The sequence below is a fragment of the Topomyia yanbarensis genome, chromosome 3, assembly GCF_030247195.1.
Source record: "Topomyia yanbarensis strain Yona2022 chromosome 3, ASM3024719v1, whole genome shotgun sequence".
Classification (NCBI taxonomy): Eukaryota; Metazoa; Arthropoda; class Insecta; order Diptera; family Culicidae; genus Topomyia; species Topomyia yanbarensis.
Genome location: NC_080672.1, coordinates 399,344,617 through 399,363,451, shown reverse-complemented (window position 1 = coordinate 399,363,451; position 18,835 = coordinate 399,344,617). Strand labels below are relative to the sequence as shown.

Below are 18,835 nucleotides of genomic sequence, written 5' to 3'. Positions count from 1 at the left end.
CTTTGCAGTTTTGATTTTTCATTAAGATGCTTTTAGAAATGCTTTCTGATATTTTGAAGAAGAGCAGTTTATCTCAATATACCGAAACTATAGATTTTTTCGTTAGAAAGTTACGTAATACATAATTTATACTGAAAAAAACTATTTATTGATTAAATATTGCAAAATATAGAAAAATATCGTATATGCCATTTTTTGGGATCTATACTACAAAGCATGATATTTCTTATGGGAGCATCGGTGTTTAATGTGAAATGCCCTAATACTATTCGGAAAAGTTACATTTATTATATAAAGGTTCTCATAACTTTGAATCAAAAAAGTTTAGTAGTTGGTGTATAAAAGGAAAATATGTACCCTAAAATAATCTCCAACTTGTCCAAAGGGTTCTTCAGGGTAAAATAAAAACTACAAAAGTTATAGAAATGAAACCGGGACCACTCTAAAGTTTACATTGAGATTTCTCGTGCAATGGAGTATATAAGATAGAGCTTGCATGTCTTCAACAAACTAGTTTAAAATTTATTGCTCTACAACTTCACGAAGACTGTCAAGCTCTGTCTCGAACCGTTAAAAAGTTCAATTTTAAATCTTGCTAAAATTAGAACCACCCTAGCTTCTGTTTAAACAAACAGATGGGCCTTGCAAAGTACACTAACTTCCCTAAACATATTGTAAGGTTATGTTAAGTTTTAGCTACAAGTTTAAATTCCTGCTAAATATACATTCTGGACCACTTGTGCAGTGAGGTCAGACATCTTTGGTGACGTTTTCCTTCGGAAGGGAAGTAAAGCCGTTGGTCCCGGCCTATATATTGATGGGTCGACACTTAGGATCCAGATGATGGAGTTACCTCTCTGACGTCGGTGGTTGGCACTCAGTGCGGACAGAGACCGACGGAAAATAAACGAGAATAAAAAAAAACCTGTTTTAATCCACCTAGCGGTGCAATTGTGCCTTTCTCATTTCTCTTAACTATGACACGGAGGCTTTTTATGTTCAACATAATTGTGGAAATGTCCATTACATTCTTAGTACACTTTGCACTTATACACAATGGCATGTCAGCCATGAACATGATGAGCTACGTGTCGACGGTGAAACACTTGAAACAAAAAAATATCATATTCCATTAGCCTAATCAGCATTAGATCAATGTTATCTGCTTGCTAACTCATTTTGTCATGCGGGGGTGGGTATGTGAGGAGGGCGAAAGTCCCATGAACGAACGACTCCTCAGCTTAAATTGGTATGCTTTGTGATATAGTGGTGGTTTAAAGATGATGGGGTTGAAAGGTAGGGGTATGAGGGCTGGATGGGGTGGTGGTCTGAGGGGTGATTTAAGGAGATTTTTAAAGGAGGGGAGTGAACAGTAGAGGGGGGGGTGTAACCCCTCTCCGTAAACCATCAACTACGCCCCTGTTAAAATCCAGAAACCTTATGCGAGTCGAAAAAAAAATTTGGCCGGGATTAGGTTGACGTTTTTCAGAGTGATTGCATAACCTTTCTATATGAGAAAGGCAAAAATGTGCCAAAATCCAAAAAAGTGAATCGTCGTCGATTTTTTTTCGAGTTTGCATCAAATCTCGACGTTTCATGCACCTTGAACACATTTAGCATCAAAAATAAAAATTCTATTTCTAATTTTTCCTATAGTTTATATGAGAAATTTCTGTGTGGCCGCTCTCTGAAACCCGTAATTCCGGAACCAGAATTCCGATCGATCCAAAATTCAATAGCAGCCGATGGGAAGGTTGCACCTTTCATTAGAGACTAAGTTTGGGCAAATCGGTCCAGCCATCTCTGAGAAAAATGAGTGACATTATTTGACACATACGCACATACATACACACACACATACACACATACATACATACACACACACATACAGACTTTTTCCGATCTCGACGAACTGAATTGAATGGGATATGACACTCAGCCCTCCGGGCCGGGATTAGGTTGACGTTTTTCAGAGTGATTGCATAACCTTTCTATATGAGAAAGGCAAAACGTAATTGAAATATGGAAGTTGTTCAAAATATTGAAATTGAGATGTAGGATTTTTTGGTATGATGTGTATCGTGTTTAAAAAAGTACCATAACTTGCAAAAATTATTTTTTTCTGAAACGATTCTAAAAAATGAAATGGAAGTTTTAATACATATCTAATTATTTACATAATAGATGATAAAACAAAAATTGGTTTTATTATTTTTTCTTCAAATGGTTTTTCGTGCGTCATAAGAATAATAGCTGGGAGAGAAAAATACGAACATTAAACACATCAAGTGGGCATCTATCCTGAGCTTGAGCTCCACTAGAAGCTTGTAGATCGATACTATCCCTGCGGCATTTTCTTTCTCATTCGTTCAAAACAACCCTCTGACTCCTCTTGAGGTCATAGCTGTTGTCATATTTGTTTCATTTTGATTTTGGTTCTCGTAATCACCTGTTTAAAAAAATATTGCCTCTAGCTGACAAAAGATTCAAAAAATCGATGCTGCACCGTGGAATTTGAATTTTATTATTGTAGTTTTGATTTTAATGATAGCGATGCTACCTGCATAAAGCTTCCTTGGGTTGGTTGAGACAGTAGCAATTTTTTACCAGCATCATTTCCACGGCCGAACACCAAACTCATAATCATTTTCTCATTACTTTCATCTCGCTTCGTTACGCCGCCCGCATTACCATCCTGGCTGTATGACTGTATCTACCACTTTCGGGGTCGCCCACTGCGCAATGAAAAATACTTCCCGAAAAAATGTAACCTACACACTCGTGGATGAAAATAAGGAAGCGGAAATATGGCCGGATTTGCCTCCCAGGCGGCCCTTCGCTCAAAATGGGGCGACCTGGTCGACAGTGGATCCGCCAGTATCGAAACCTCGGAAGTGTCCCAGGGACTGAAGAATGTCGTCGGTTGGCTCAAACAGGTGTTCAATTTGCTGTTTTTCCTCTCCAACCCGTTGTTTCCCCCCACCCTTTGCTGTGTAACGAATGTGCCACTCGGTTAGTTCCGGTTCACCACTGTTATCTACCGGCTCAGATGGTGAATAGGGGATGGAGTGGCTTTGCCTGTAGTATATAATAATATTCCTCTGGATGGAGAATGTCATTGTCATTGGATTTAAATTTTTGTTGTCGTGATTTTCCTAGATGTGCTACCATTTTACGTTTGCTTTAGTGTCTGTGTATGTATGTATGTTTTATGTACTAGCAGGGTTGGACTTTTAAAATTAAATTGGCTTGTTTCATTCATTCAGTTGGCTTTTGATGTTTGCTCTAGAATTTCGTTATGACATTTTGATGGTTTATTCAACGGAAGGCTGAACCGTAAGAAAAGTTGCCATCAAAATTTATTTATCTTCTCCTCCCACACATAGTATACGCTCCACCGCCTTCAGCACACCCACCCGACCACAAGCATGAACACAAGGCTTGAGTTATTACTGTCACTGATCTTGCTGCTTTGTCTCCTTCTCGATGTGAGCTTTACACAGTCCGGAAGCAATCAATTTTGTATCGCATTCGCAATAACTAATTCAATCTTGTCCTTTCCTCGACAGGCATCAGTCGAGGTACGAGAAGCCGGTAAAAGGGCCGTCACACAGCTACAGACCAGCACACCGAGTCTGCTGCACCTGAATCCTGGTGCACTGATCAAACAGGGCGCACAACCGAATGAACTAGACAGTATGACGAGCTCCGTGCCGAACAATGATAAGCTAACCCTCATACACTACAACGATGTGTATAACATTGATGCCACCTCCAAGCAGGAACCGATCGGTGGTGCGGCTCGGTTCGCTACTGCAGTCAAATCTTTCGATCACTTGAACCCGCTGGTCTTGTTCAGCGGGGATGCGTTCTCGCCCAGTATGTGTGAGTATCAGCTGTTTGCATTTGCTTTTCTGGCTTCGATTGTATTTATTAAACATGGCGGTGTTTTCATTTTAGTGAGTACCTTTACTCGAGGCGAACAGATGGTGCCGGTGCTAAACACCGTTGGGACGCACTGTGCGGTGTTTGGAAATCATGATTTCGGTAAGTCGTGTAGTTGAATTGGAAATACTAGAGTCAAACTTTTTGAATATTTGGCACGAAAGTCATGTGTTGAACAAATAACCTGTTTTATGAGCGAACTTTTACTGGTATCACATGTCGTTGCTATGCTATCTTATGTGCCATTTATCACTATTCGAGAAAAATCTTTCATAAAATTGTTATTGAATATTTTGAAAATGAGTAATAGTAGTCAATAGATGCTTATATCTATTCGGTAATAGTCTCTCAACTATTACGAACATCGGATGACTATAATAAAAACTTGTTATTTAAAATGTAAACAAAAGTAACCCTCACATGTGCCATAAGTGTGTATTGGTGATGAAATGTGACAAAATTGTGCATAGATTTCATTTAAAAATGAGGCATCAAATATTTTCTTTTACTCGAATCATTGGTTTAAGTAGTTTTATCTAGAGTCTGTATACAATAGAGTCCCGTACAGAGGAATGCGCAACACTGCATAGAATACATACTATTTATTTTTTTCTGGCATCCGGAATATTTGCGGTAACTTTGAGTAACTTTGATCAAATTACAAAATAAATTCATGCTGAATGAAAAATTAAGCAACTTTATCGTGGCAAACGGAAGCGAAAATCATTTCAAACATTATTTCATCTGATTTATTGAATGCTATTTAATCAATAACGTGTTTAAATTTATTCAAAGAATTCGAGCCAACGCAGGGCTCAAGTTATTTTAAGCGGATTTTTCTCGGATGAACTTGACACTCGAATAGAACAGTTACGAACCATGTCACTGTGACAGAACAATAATAACCATTTGCAGTGAAGTCCAATGTTTTACTATAATACCAAAACAAGGCTTTCATAGTAACTAGGGGGGTTGGTTATGCATTGATTTTTTTTTTAATTTTTAAAGCATTTAACATTTAATGCTAATTTGCTGTATCATAGAGTGTTGAAAAATGAAATTAATTATTACTTGAAATTTTAGTGTAAATTTATTGCAAGAACACTGCTTGAATAACGTCCAACTACTCTTCAATTTAAAGATAACTTGAAGTTGCTTTTTTGTCACAGTTCATGTCTGAAATTCCTTCATGTTTTTATAAGTCGGACGATATAAAACGGTTAATGAACTTAACCGAAGGCATCCGTAAATCAAACAAATCAAATCAGATGAAAAAGAGTATACCAGGTGGATAACACCAAATAGAGTCTGGGTCTAAAATGCCTTCCTTTTTTCAGGTGGATCTTGTGGAGTTGGAGTATTCTGAACAGATTTTTGACGATGGCGTGTTCGATAACTCAGAACATAATCTAGTGTACCATTGCAGGATACATTCATAAGAGTGTCCCGAAAAACTATACTGTTTGTGAGGCATGCTTTACACCATGTATTAGTATGACCCCATTTTTAAAACAATTTACAAAGTACAAGTATAATATCTTAAAGATTTTAGTGGGGAAGCACTATTGTATGTAACAGAAGTTTATTTCTTTTTTTATCACACTGGAGAGAATATTTCGAGACAACGTCACCAGTCTTGTCACTTGTAATGAAAACGTTTTATCAAAGCTGGCAACACTCATGAAATCACTTACCATAAATATCTTTGAAGAAGAATGTCATAATATTCGGAATAAGATTATCGAGCGTTTTGTAACGTTCCGTTTGTGAATTTATCAACCATAAAAAAGGAAAACAAGCCTGATAGTCGTTCAATGGCACTGTAGAGGTTCGGAGGTTGTTAACTTCCTGATTCTTGTAAGCAATATAAAAATTGAGAAAAGGTAAAAATATAAACAGAGTTTTTTACTTCTATTATTGTAAAAATTTTTCCTGCCAATAACAATACTCTTCTTGCGAGCACGCACGCTAAAGGTATCCGGTGACATGTTCGATTGGTAGATTTGGCTTCATTCTGTGTGAGCCTTTACATAAGTAAACAACGCCTTTGGTTTTATCTAAAAGTAGAGATAAAGACTTTTTTCATTAGGTCCAATCTGCAAATGAGAGCCCTCTTTTTTCGCTTGCTCTTTCGCTTATTACTGCGAAACCATAAAACTTTTTAAACATTTATCGGTATGTTTCGAAAGACCAAGGTTTTTACTAGCGTATTATGCATAGAGTTGAAGGGAAATCAGAAAGGTGACCGAGTAATTCGCGGAAGAGAAAGTAAGCAAAGAGAGGCTCTCTCTCCGGCTCAGATTGGACCTATTGAAAAAAAGTCTTCAGATGCTCTTTGCAAGACATTATTGGTGGCAGCGTTGCCAAATAAGCAATTTTTCTGTTGAAAACTAAACGTGCATTGTTCTCACAAGGCCAGCGTTACCAATGTTCCAGATTTATCTGGAATCATTCAGTTTTTTTCCAATTAAACAGACATTCGCTCAATCCAACAATTTTGCCAAATGTTTTAACTTATGCCGGATTTTCCCAGATATTCCGAATGCTGCGTTACACGCCAGCGGGGATGACATTATACCATATTTATCTAGAACAGTCGGTTTTTTAACCTTCCAGTAAAAAGGCTAACCTCTCACTCTACCAGATTTTCAAATTATTGACGTTATTACGCACAAATTTTGGAAATCAAGGCTATATTTTCCCAATCAAAAATCGAACAATACACGTTCCATGAAGACTAAAATGTATGGTAAATTTCAATAACTTTGAGGTCGCTGTCAAGTGACAGAATTTGCTAGACATTTTTTGTTGAACTGCCAGATTTTCTCTGGAAAATGATGGCAGCACGGTGTCAAACCTTCGTCGCCACGCGCTGCCACCGCAAAAGAACCGTTTTTAGCCAAGAGACAACACAATCATACAATGGTCAAACAAACCAGTCGAAAAAACGTTCCTAAAGTTTAAATGTTAAAACAATAAATACAGTTCCTTTGTAGTCCGCCGCGTTTTAATTCGTCTCGCTTGCTATCTTTCGCCGAAACTGTGAACCTTCATCGCCGGATATTTTACGAAACCGCTATGGAAGCGTTTCGAAAACTTCGCGAGCCAATGAAATATGAATTCCAGTGCGGGGGGAAAAGAAACTGAACAGGGCTAATGAGAGTGCAATTTATGTTCAGTGCATCTTTTTTTACTGTCTTATCCCTCGATAGGTGAGCACGGCTGGCAATCTAAATATCAGATACTTTTCCGGTTTCTTTTACATTATTTTTCTAATAACAAAAGTTCGCAGTATAAACACGTTTTCGTTTGAGTGCTATAAGCGATTTTTCGATCCCCAATCTCTTTCCGCCCATAAATAAATCTGTGATTGAGAATTATCGCGTACTTTTTGAAATATACCTATGCGCAAAAGAGAGCCTCTCTTTGTTTACTTTCTATCATGGCTTTACCATTAATCTTTCCAATAATGTTCCAGGTCTACTGGAAGAGCATGATTTCGACTAGCATATTATGCAAAGAGTCAAGCAGCAAACGCAAATGCGACTGTGTTATTAGCGGAAGAGAAAGCAAAGAGAGGCTCTCATTTGCAGGTCCTTTTCAATAAGTTTGCTTGAATTATCTGGTAAAGGGTGCATTTGCATCAAATTGCATCACGGAAAAGACGCTGTAGAAAACTACTTCGTGGACTGATCCTTTTCAAACTTTCGGACAATAAAATATAACTCATTAGTAAGCTTTTGGCATATTTATATCATTCAACTTCAATACACTCTTGTACGCTTGCACCTTACGCTTAACTCCACTCGTAAGGTTCTGTACAACAGCTGGCTGCAGCTTCTTCTGTACGGAAACCCACTTTTTCGTCGTTTTCCTCAGATTTGACCTTCTTGGGATGTTTTCTTAGTACCTGCTTCATTTTCGTCCACTGGGCCTTAGTAAGAAAGTGACTCCATTAGCTTCGTTCCACTCCAGGACAACATTTGAATAGTTGCACGAAGTTAGATTCGTCCAGAAGATCGTAGGGCCCACGTGCTGCTTCAACAGAGGAAGCAGTCGCTTCGGTAGAGACTCCTTGAGATAGATCGCCCAGTTTACAGTCCTGCTAGTCACGAACGGCGTACTCCGTTTGCCGCTTTCCAAATCAAGTATTTATTAACAAACTTTGAAATTTTTTGCTTCTTTATCTCTCTTTGGGACATTAAAATTGTGCTGAACTGTGAAGAAAACTTGCCCCGGAAGCTGCCGGAAGTCTGTCTTGACGTAAGTCTCATCATCCATGATGAGACAATGAGGCTTCGCTAGCATCTGGGTGTACAGTTTCCGACCACGTAACTTTCCCACCGTATTGTGCTGCTCGTCACGATTTGGAGCCTTCTGCGCTTTGCACGTTTGTAGTCCCTCCCGGTCTTTGGTTCTCTGAACGAAAGACTGACAGATTCAACTTTTTGGCCACATCACTGACCGAAACAATGGGATTCCGCTTGAACACTTTCCCTACACGCTTGTGATCCTGATCACTAATAGAACATCCATTCTGAGCGCATTTCTCCTCCTTCCGTTCGATGCTCAGAGTTTGGTAGTAACATTTAATCAAACAACTCACCGTTCACTGCACAATTCGGAATTGTTTTCCGATGTCCCGATGAGAGTTGAGGATTTTCCAGGTGCTTGCGCCAAATCAGTTCGCGACGTTGCTTTTCTGGTGACGCCGTGAAAAACTGGCAGCAATAAAAGTACACTGTGAATAATACACTCTAAACTACTTTTACCCAAATTTTCAAGAAAATATACCCAATGGGTTATTTTCTACACCGTTTTTCCGTAATGCAATTTGATATGGGACACCCTTTAGATGGGGGAGTCGATACTGTAGTTTAATGAAATTCTTTAGGTTTTTTGAATGCATGCAGTTTTCGTAGAGGTTCTTGGCTGAGGACCATTGTTTTCGGTCGACCCTGAAGATCGGCAATGTGATGGTAGGCAATCGCCCCTTGAATTGATTTTGGGCTCCGGACGCTCGAGCATCAGTGAACGGTCGGGAAGGATTTACGGAACCAACTTGGTCACCCATTTGCGACTTTGAGTTCGAAGCTGAAGCCTGTCGACGTCATTTCGAATTAAGGAGCAACTTGTTTGCTCCTTCAGATCAATTGTCCCTTCACTGCTTCCGAGGAGGTTAGGTACACCAAATAGTATGATGTAGCGCCCTTTCACGTGGTAATACATTTTCTTGAATTCCATCTGATGATTAAAAATCTAGTTCATTTCTTCGGGCACTTCAGACTGCGCCTCTATTTCACTTTGCACTTTGTCGAATTGTTCACAAAGATCGGTAAGTTTGTGCAGGCGCTTCTGGCTCTTGCCGGTAGGAGGCTCTTCCTCTTAACTTACGAAACTGTTGTGCAGGTAACCCCTTCGTCATTATGTCCGCTTCTTGTTCCTCCGTCGGGACGAACCGTAACTTAATCTGCCCCTGTTGAACCAAATCGCAGACGAACTGATGTTTAATATCGATGTGTTTAAGACGACTTCAAACCTTTGGCTCACAAACAATCCTTATTGTGTTTTTATTGTCTTCATAGTACGATACAGCAGCGGTCATTTCACAACCCAGTTCCTCAATCAATCGCTTAAGCCACATAATTTTGCAAACCATTTCAGCTTCAGTCGTTCTCCAGACAGCCGTACATACGAACACCTTTAAAACTTATCCCGTTACAAAGCGTCGATCTATCACATCATTTGGGTCTCTAAATATCTTCGCTGGCTGATTCGCATTATTCTCTGGTCAATGTTCCTTTCAATTTTCATTCCGAGATAGCACGATACCTTCTTTGCATCCGTCATTCTGAACTCTTTGGACAGACAGTCCTTGATTATATTTATGTGATTCATGTCGTGACCCAGGGGCGGCGAAACACTTTACGTCCGAGTGGGTAAAAAGCATAGGGTGAGGGGTCCATTAGTAAGAATTTTTTGCCTTTTCGCAATGCACACGCTTACATTACATTCACATTAAATCACGTTCGTTTATGCAAATAGAATTGTGGTACATCGATGTTTTCAAATGTGTGTAGTGCGAAATACATGCGTTGCGCATCTAAATTTTTTGAAATGGTTCAAAATTTAGAGTGGGTAATTACCCACTCGGTTATTTTTTGAGTGGGTAGTACTACCCATACTACCCACGCTTTCCGCCGGCCCTGTCGTGACTTATTATCAATATACCATATAATATCAAAAACACCTTCTTGCCACCAAGGCTTCTAAAGTAGAGACACAAATCATTCTTGCTTCGCGGAAATCCAAGTTTGATAATGAAACTATCAAACCTATCACTCTACACCTTTGAGGCCTGTTTCAGGCCATAAAGCGACTTTTTCAAACAACATACCAATCCTTCTCCTACTTCGTAGCCCTCCGGTTGCGACATATACATTTTCTCAGCCAGGTTGCCATTGAGGAAGGCTGATTGAACATTCATTTGATGGACCTGCACTCGTTCTTTATTCGCCACAGCTAACAAGATTTTTAGTTTGTCTTCTCTAGCTACTGGGGAGTAGGTTTCAGTGTAGTCATAACCAAGACGTTGACTCAAAACCACGCGCAACCAAACGTGCCTTATACTTGTCTGGTTCTACTCCATTTCCGGGTTTAATTCTGAGCACCCATTCGCAAGACATCACATTCCTTGCCGCAGGAAGCTTCACTAGCTTTCACGTACTATTTCGGTCCAAAGAGTACAATTCTGCCTGGATAGAACCCTACCATTGTGGCCAGTCATTCCTCTTCTTCAACACTGCTAAAGTACTTGGAAAATTGTCAACATATTCAATTGCTTCGAAAGCGAAACCTGCAAACGTCATGTCATAATCCTGCTGCCACACAGGAGGCTCCTTGCATTGAGTTCCAGTTGTTGGTTCATTACTGGGTACGATCCAAGTACCGTTACAACTCTCTTACACAAGCGTAGTATCAACACAGCTACTCTAGTAACAATTGTGATTTTATGGTAGTTATAAAGTGACTGATAAAATTTAGATTAGACTTGTAGCGTGCTATAAAACTTCAATTGTTACTTGGGTATCGAAATCCTCTGTTTCTGTACCATCTTCAAGATCCGATTCAGTTTGAATGCCCCTTTCGCACTTTTGATTTTCCTGTGAGCTCATATTTGAATTTGATCCGCTCGATACACGAATTGTTGTCTTCTATTGTTCCTTATCGCTTGATTTAACTATTGTGTTCTCGTCAATGATAACATCACGAATTGTACCGATGTGTCGTTCATTAGCGTTCCAGACACGATATCCGTTAATCCCGTATCCCACGATTCCTTTCCAGCTTTTATGGTCCAACTTCTAACGAATTTCGTTTGGAACGTGGCAAACGAGCCAAAAAGTTTGTTTCGAAACATCCGGTCTCTTGCCATTCCACATCTCCGCTGGAATATTTTGGCCAATCGCAAAAGCAGGGCTTCTGTTGGTTAGAAACACCACAGTTTAAACTGCTTCTCTCCAGAACGAATTGTCTATACCGGAATCAAACAGCATCGAACTGGACTTCTCCACTAACGTTCGATTCCTCCGTTCACTAACTCCGTTTTGTTCGGATGAATAAGGGACCGTAAACTCCCTTCTGATTCCCTGCTGCCGACAAAACGAACGAATCTCTTTGCCGACATATTCCCCGCTATAGGGATCATTAATTTGGAAAAATTGTGCCAGTTTTTCATATGTGTTGATAGCGGGTGTCCTTACGAGTACACTCATATCATTCTTAAACCTTAATTATTCTTTTATGATTTTTAAATTAAAAAAAAACTAAATTAAATTCAACCAGCAAACTGACAGTTGTCCTACTAAATGACGTATCTGCAAATATCTCGTTCGCCTCATTGTTAACCGGGACAGCACCCCACACAGCATGATCTGGTACTTTTTCAATCCGCTAGCAGCCTGCTATCCCAAGTTTCATCTGTAAACTATGGTAGATCTGATAAGGCAACCTATAGAGTCGTGCAAGTCGCATGGGTTTGGATGTGTTATTGTCCTAAAAGGAAACAAACTAAAAAATGTTTTTTTCAATAGTTTCGGGCCAAACAATTGAAAAAGGACTGAGATATCAACTCACGGTACTAATGTGCATCAGAATATGCCTTAACCCGCACACTCCTAAAGATCCCTATTGTCGGAACGAAGGCGGGAAATCTTGGAACCAAACTGCGCCTCGTAGTCCTTAAAGCAGCTGGCAACCTTGCCTTTTGATTTGACCAAATACACCACAATGAATCTCGACCTATGAAAGCGACGAAGTATTTTTCTCAGGGCAATCTGAAATTTTGTGCCATTCTTTTTGGCAATCAAAGCACTAAAAAGTTTCAAAAGTTATAAAACGCCACGGTTTCACTTTTTACACCACTTGAATCTGAGGTGGCGCTTCTTCTTTTAATCTCCTCATCCAAGAGTCTACTCTTCACAAAATTCATTCCGTACCCAACGATAGAAGCAACCGACACACCACATCAATATCGTCCATCACACCTCCGGTACCACGAAAAAGCCGGATCAAGCGGTCTTCACGAAGTGTTCTTGAAGACTGCCTCTTCTTTCTCGTATTCCCCCATTTTAATTATTGCGTGACACTACGACCGAAATCCACTTCACTCCGTTTCCCATGCATAGGAATCGATCCTGGGCCCATAAACAGAGATTTCGAATCGAAAAAGGCCAATTCGCTTATAGCACTTAAACGAAAACTTGGGTGAATCAGAAAAAAACATTTATAAAGTTCTTTTTACATCAGCCGCATTTGATAGTGTCGATAAAGTAGTTTATTATACACACTCATCACATTTTGCCCATCGCATAGTGTCACTCGCAAACTATAACTGTACTATTCGAGAAATGGTTATCTGTGGTTACAATACACCAAATGATCGAAACGATTTGTGGTATGGTACCATGTTTGTTTTGCATCACGATTTGTCATATTGTAAAAAAAACATTAAATGAATTGTGTGTAGTGTAAGATTATACTAATCGCACAGCATGGTGAAGAAATGTTTGTGGTAAAATGTTTAATGTACCTTGTTATATCCAAAAACAATATAGTACCGCAAAAATGGATTATAAGATCACCATTCCCCTTATAATATGCCCTAAAATTTGTTTAAGGAAATTGGCATTTTTGAATGGTAACGTTACTTAACGACCTATTCGGCAAATGGTACAAGTGGCGCTGACCATAAGTGGAATAGTCAATATGATTGTCGGTAGCGTTGGTTTATCGTTTCGCTAATGATACGAGGAAACTTCAGGGAATGGTTTTTTAAGGTTCAAATACCATTGCGGTTATCTTACAGGAATGGCCACCAAATATTCGGGTTATTAAAAGTAATTCATTATACGCGATAACTCAGATCGAGAGAAAACACAACATTGCAGAAGTTTCGTTGTTATTCAAGAAGCTTTTCCTCTTAAGTATCCTGCTCGTTCTGAAAACCACTCAAATTATTTTTCGAGTAACAGCCATATGCGGGACATTCGGAAGGTTCATGATCGGGGCTCGTACATCTGACAAATGGGTTATGAAACTAACTCAAGGGCCTGAATAACATCGTTTAATAACACTAAATTCGGATGTGCTCAATTCTGGACTGATGCAACGATTTTGTTTTATGAAAACTTAGTATAAAACAGTAAATTGAGATTAAAGTTTATAAATAGGGTAAGGTGGGGTAAATCCGACCGTTGGGTAAACCCGACCCCCTCTGTTATGGAAAATCGGAAGCACTCAGCGAACTAATATGAATGTTGTCGTGTAGAGCATCGAAAATAATCATAATGGTGGCATGACATCATTTTATTAGTCTACATTCAGATGCTCAAACGACAATAAGTGTGTTTTTAGAACTTTTGATTTGATTTTTGTGTATTATTGACTACAGGATATTTCTGATTGTTTAGTGGTAGCATAAAAATGTAAGTGGATTTAAATTCTTCAATTAAAGGCCTACAAACTGCATAGATGAATTTAGTCGAACTTTTTCCATATTTTTTTTAAATTGCTTCGTAATAAAAAATGACGTGGTGGGGCAAATCCGACCTCTAAATAGTGGGGTAAATCCGACCGCTTTTTTGCTAAGAAAATGTTTATTTATGAAATTGAAATATATTTTTATTGTTACTATTTATTATTTTTTTGCACAATGGCTCATAATTATAAATGAAAGACACAAAAACTTGATGAATATTGTATTCGTCGAGCAATTTCTCCGATGCAAATGGGAATATCTTTACGTGCTACTGCTCGTGATTTTGACATTCCAAGATTGACATTGAATTCCATTATGTTCATGTTACAATTCAATAACATAACATTCATTGATTTATCATTGAAAAATCATAAAATTTGGGTAATATCTGTACTAAATCGACCAAAAACATATGCGGTCGGGTTTACCCCACCATTTTTGAAAACAGCGAAAATGAACTTTTTCGCTTGTTTCAAAATTTTATCAGGATGCGAATAAAATATCTTTATAACCTTTATAAAGTATAACCTTTAATTTGGTGTATAAAACGACTTGATCCGATGTAAAATGGCCATTCTACAGCCAAAACCATTTACTAGGTCGCATTTGCCCCACCTTACCCTACAGATACATACATACATTAACCACCAAACTACCGACTTGCTTTCAGATCACGGCTTGGACGTACTGACCGAGTGGATCGAAAAGTCCAACTTCCCCTGGCTGATGTCCAATGTGGTCGATGACGAAACCGGGCGGCCACTGGGTGGCGGGAAAATCACACACATTCTACACCACAACGACGTAAAGGTCGGTCTGATTGGGCTAGTGGAGAAGGAATGGCTCGATACACTGCCCACGATCGATCCGAACGAGGTGACGTACATTGACTTCATCAAGGCCGGTAACCAGCTGGCAGATGAGCTGCACAATCAGGGTTGTGATATTATCATTGCTTTGACTCACATGAGGACGCCGAATGATATCGAACTAGCTAAGCACTCCGGGTATATTGATTTGATACTGGGTGGCCACGATCATGTGTTTGAGATACTGAATATCGAGGGCACGCACGTGGTGAAATCGGGAACCGATTTTCGGCAATTCTCCCGAATTGGAATTGACACGGAGCGGAATGAGCAGGGAAAGATTAGCATTACGGTGGAGAAGATTGATGTAAACTCAACAAAGTACAACGAAGATCCGAGTTTGAAGGAGGAACTGAAGAAGTACTCCGAAACGATCGAATCCAAAATGGATGAGGTGTTGGGAACGTTCTCGGTTGAATTGGATGGTCGATTTGCATCGATTCGCACGTCGGAAACGAATTTAGGTAATTGGATCTGTGATATAGCGCTAGCTGCGACCGGGGCGGATGCGGTCATGATTAACTCAGGAACATTCCGGTCCGATCGCATTCATCAGGCTGGTCCATTTACGATGCGAGATTTGGTTAATGTTATTCCTATGCAAGATCCGCTTATTGTGGTGGAAGTGACCGGGAAAATTCTTCACGAGGCGTTGGAGAATTCGGTTTCTACCTATCCCAAGCTGGAGGGACGCTTCCCACAGGTTGCCGGAATGTCATTCGCTTTTGATCCAACGCAACCTCCAGGAAGACGAGTGGAACCGTTGCTGATTCGAGTCGGAGACGAGTGGCTTAATCTCGAACAAACCTACACTCTCTGCGTGAAAAGTTATATTCACGGCGGTTGTGATGGTTATACAATGTTCAAGGGTTGCAAAGTACTGATGGATGACGACGCGGCACCCGAGCTTGGGCTGGCAATTCAGAACCACTTCAAGGCGATTGATGTTCGAATGGGGAAGACACATCACACCAAGCATCGACAGTCGCTGGTGACGCTGTCTCGAAGACACAGTATGGTTCAGATGCTGGAGAATCTCGAGTTGGATGGACCGACACCGATTCGGCGGAAATCTACCGTCCTACAGCCTCGACATGCTAGTATGGAGCATGTCAACCGAGGAAAGGTTAGTAGATTCGGTAATATACAAAATTAAAGTTTTATCATTTACGTTTCCTTCGTAGCTACTGAGGCGAGCATCTCTGGATGATCTGGAACAAAACAGCTGCCAGTTAGCACCCACGATTCAACATCGAATAGTTGTAGTGCAAAATCAAGATGTGAGTATAAATTAATGGATCAGTCTAAATATATATTAATATTCATTTATTTTAGCACATGCACGAAATGATCCTGCGGCGACAGACCATGGAGAAGAATTCGGTAATTGCCGAAACGGATGAACTTACGCCGTAAGTCCTTCGAGTGCGTGTAAAATGGGCTGTGCCACAACGATCGTTTTTATAGGCTCATTCACTAGTTTGTTATTTATTTTTATCATTAACATTTTGGCGATTTTAACACGAAATCATTTTTGTTATAATTGCTAATGAACAGTGCAGGTTTAAAGTTTTGATGATTACATTGATCATTCTGCTATTGCATCTGTATTTTAACATTATCCGCACTAGAAATGCTCAACATGAAACACTAAGCACGCCTTCAAGAAAAAGGCCCAGCTAGACGGTAAGACCCGATCAAACAAAAACTGATAGTCTTTCTGTTTGTATACTAACAGTATGAGCTTGTGTTCTAATGCGTAATACTATAAGGTGTGACATCATTCGTGATAAAGACAAATTTTAGCCATGCATATACCAGTTCAGAAAACGAAACAGATTAGTCCGCCCTTTAATTAATAATGGAACACAAAACTGATTCGACTATCAGTGACAAACTTCAAGTTAACGGAATATTACTTTTATTAAATCTTCCCGCCGGCAGTGTTAGCATTGAAGGATTCTACCAATACCACAATGGAAGGCTTATGGTGTGAATTGCTGTGTGTTCGTGTTTTTCCCTAATATAGAATAATTTCTATATGTTCGTTCCATACAGTTACTACATATTCGTGCCTCGAATCATTCGTATATAAAATATTTAAACTCAACTAGAACTCTGTAAATTTTTAATAGTTATTACCCCGAAAAAACGCTCACATTTAGTTAGTCGTTAGATGATGGAATGAAAGTTAGCAGCTTCACTGTGTGGCGACACAGTTTATTTTTGTTGCCGTTTACTCGAATATTATCGATTCGTTTATCAGGTACACTTATTAACTAGCAACAATGTACTACGAATGTTGCAATATAGAATCTGCTACTTTAATAGACTACCATTGTGCAATTTATTAAAGCATTCATATACTCCCAAAGGTCGAACTGAGGTCATCGATATTAGTTATGTGTATTAAAAGTATAAGCACAATAAATCCGTCGTTGTTAGTTCAAAATACTGAGTGTATAAATAGATTAATTAACCTATGAAACTATAAAAAGGCAAGGGATGTCAAAGAGACTCGATCGTGTGTACTCGAATGGTTAACAGTGTAGCTTTCTTGTGTCTTGTTACTTGAAAAATAAGATATGTGAATCCAGAACGAATGCTTAGAAACGAAGAAATAAATTTTATTTATAAAGTTATCTTATTCAGTTGGTATTTATCCGAAAGCACCAGTGTTTTTCAATCAACGTGGCGACTTTTTAATACATATTAAGGGTGGGCGAAACACACTTCAGCAAATGGCGGTACGAATCGAATCGAACCTTTCTTATAATATTTCAAGCGATACGAAACGAACCGAATTTTGTGTTGAAAATGTTGTTCGCAAAACAAAATTTTATTTTTGACGAACTTTTGCGAATAATTTCGAAATTTTTCATAACTCATAAGACTTATATTTTGCATACAAAATACAGAAAATTCGTTGAAAATTCAGTGTTAGAAATCAGGAAATTTATTTAGTACTTGTTTATTTGTGGTTACTGTTGTCAATAGTTATCAATCACTATCTATTTGAACCGTTCCTTCGTCTTCGTCTATGTCGCACACTTTTAAATTTTTCGAGCTCTTGGAAGTCAGATAGTTTCTAGTATTATCCTTATTTTCTTTGTCGCGTTCTAGCTGAATCTTGTCCTTTAATGCCCATTTAATGTTAACTTTATCGTAATTTTCATGGATGTAAAGCAATTGTTCTAGGTGATGCGGATCTAAACTGGTTTTTTGTTGGGTTACAATATGCCCACTTGCAGAAAATAGTCTTTCCGACGATGTGCGGCTGGCAGGAATACAAACAAGTTTTCTAGCTATTTCACTTAACATTGGAAGATGAGATGTCATTCTCTTCCACCATTCTAATGTATCAGGTGTGACTGATTCATATTCAGGAATTTTATTCAAATAACCTTCTATTTCCGACTCAAGTGCTGATTTTGTAAGTGCCGGAGTGATTGGTGAATCTTCCATGATTGCCTTGGTAAGCATTCTTAGCTCCTCCTCCCAAGGAGTCTTTGCAGCCACTTGATGATTCAAATGAGTCAGTTGTGAACCAGTTCCTCCTTGTTCTGTAAGTTGCATTTCAAACTCACTCCATGAAACATGTTCATGAAGTAGACGATAAACAACAGTATCAAAAACAGAGCTATCTTTGCCTTGTTTCATCAATCGTCCCTTGAACTTGGGATGAAGTAGATTTGCTAAACAGTACCTGAAAAAGTAATCTATCAGTATTTTAATTATTTTATAAATGTTTTGCATCCTACCTCGTAATTCCCTTTGCCGCCGTTTGGCAATCATTCTTACAGCACTGCTTGGTGTAATCGGAAGCATGTCGATATTTATTTTCAATGTTACTAAATGTTGCATAACTAAATGAAGAGTTGGTTTTAAATCTACCGAAAATACTTCTGAGGCATATCTGATGTCTGATAGAGGTTGCATGATTTCTTCCATCGCCTTGAACTGTGTGTTCGTAGGTACGGTG

At 39.1% G+C, this 18,835-nt stretch overlaps 1 protein-coding gene across 6 annotated transcripts in view; it reads left to right on the top strand.

Moving 5' to 3' along the window:
* Positions 1–17,495, top strand: part of LOC131694036 (trifunctional nucleotide phosphoesterase protein YfkN) — a 117,524-nt gene extending 100,029 nt beyond the window's left edge. For 3 of the 6 annotated variants that reach the window (XM_058982374.1, XM_058982376.1, XM_058982375.1), the window contains exons 2-7: positions 2,797–2,936; positions 3,570–3,885; positions 3,961–4,047; positions 14,655–15,979; positions 16,038–16,133; positions 16,189–17,495. In XM_058982374.1, the coding sequence (XP_058838357.1) occupies positions 2,797–2,936; positions 3,570–3,885; positions 3,961–4,047; positions 14,655–15,979; positions 16,038–16,133; positions 16,189–16,269 (2,045 nt within the window). In that variant the 3' untranslated portion in view covers positions 16,270–17,495. The remainder of the gene's footprint in view (positions 1–2,796; positions 2,937–3,569; positions 3,886–3,960; positions 4,048–14,654; positions 15,980–16,037; positions 16,134–16,188) is intronic. The other 3 variants (XM_058982378.1, XM_058982379.1, XM_058982377.1) reach the window with 1 other exon arrangement.
* Positions 17,496–18,835: the final 1,340 nt, after the last annotated feature.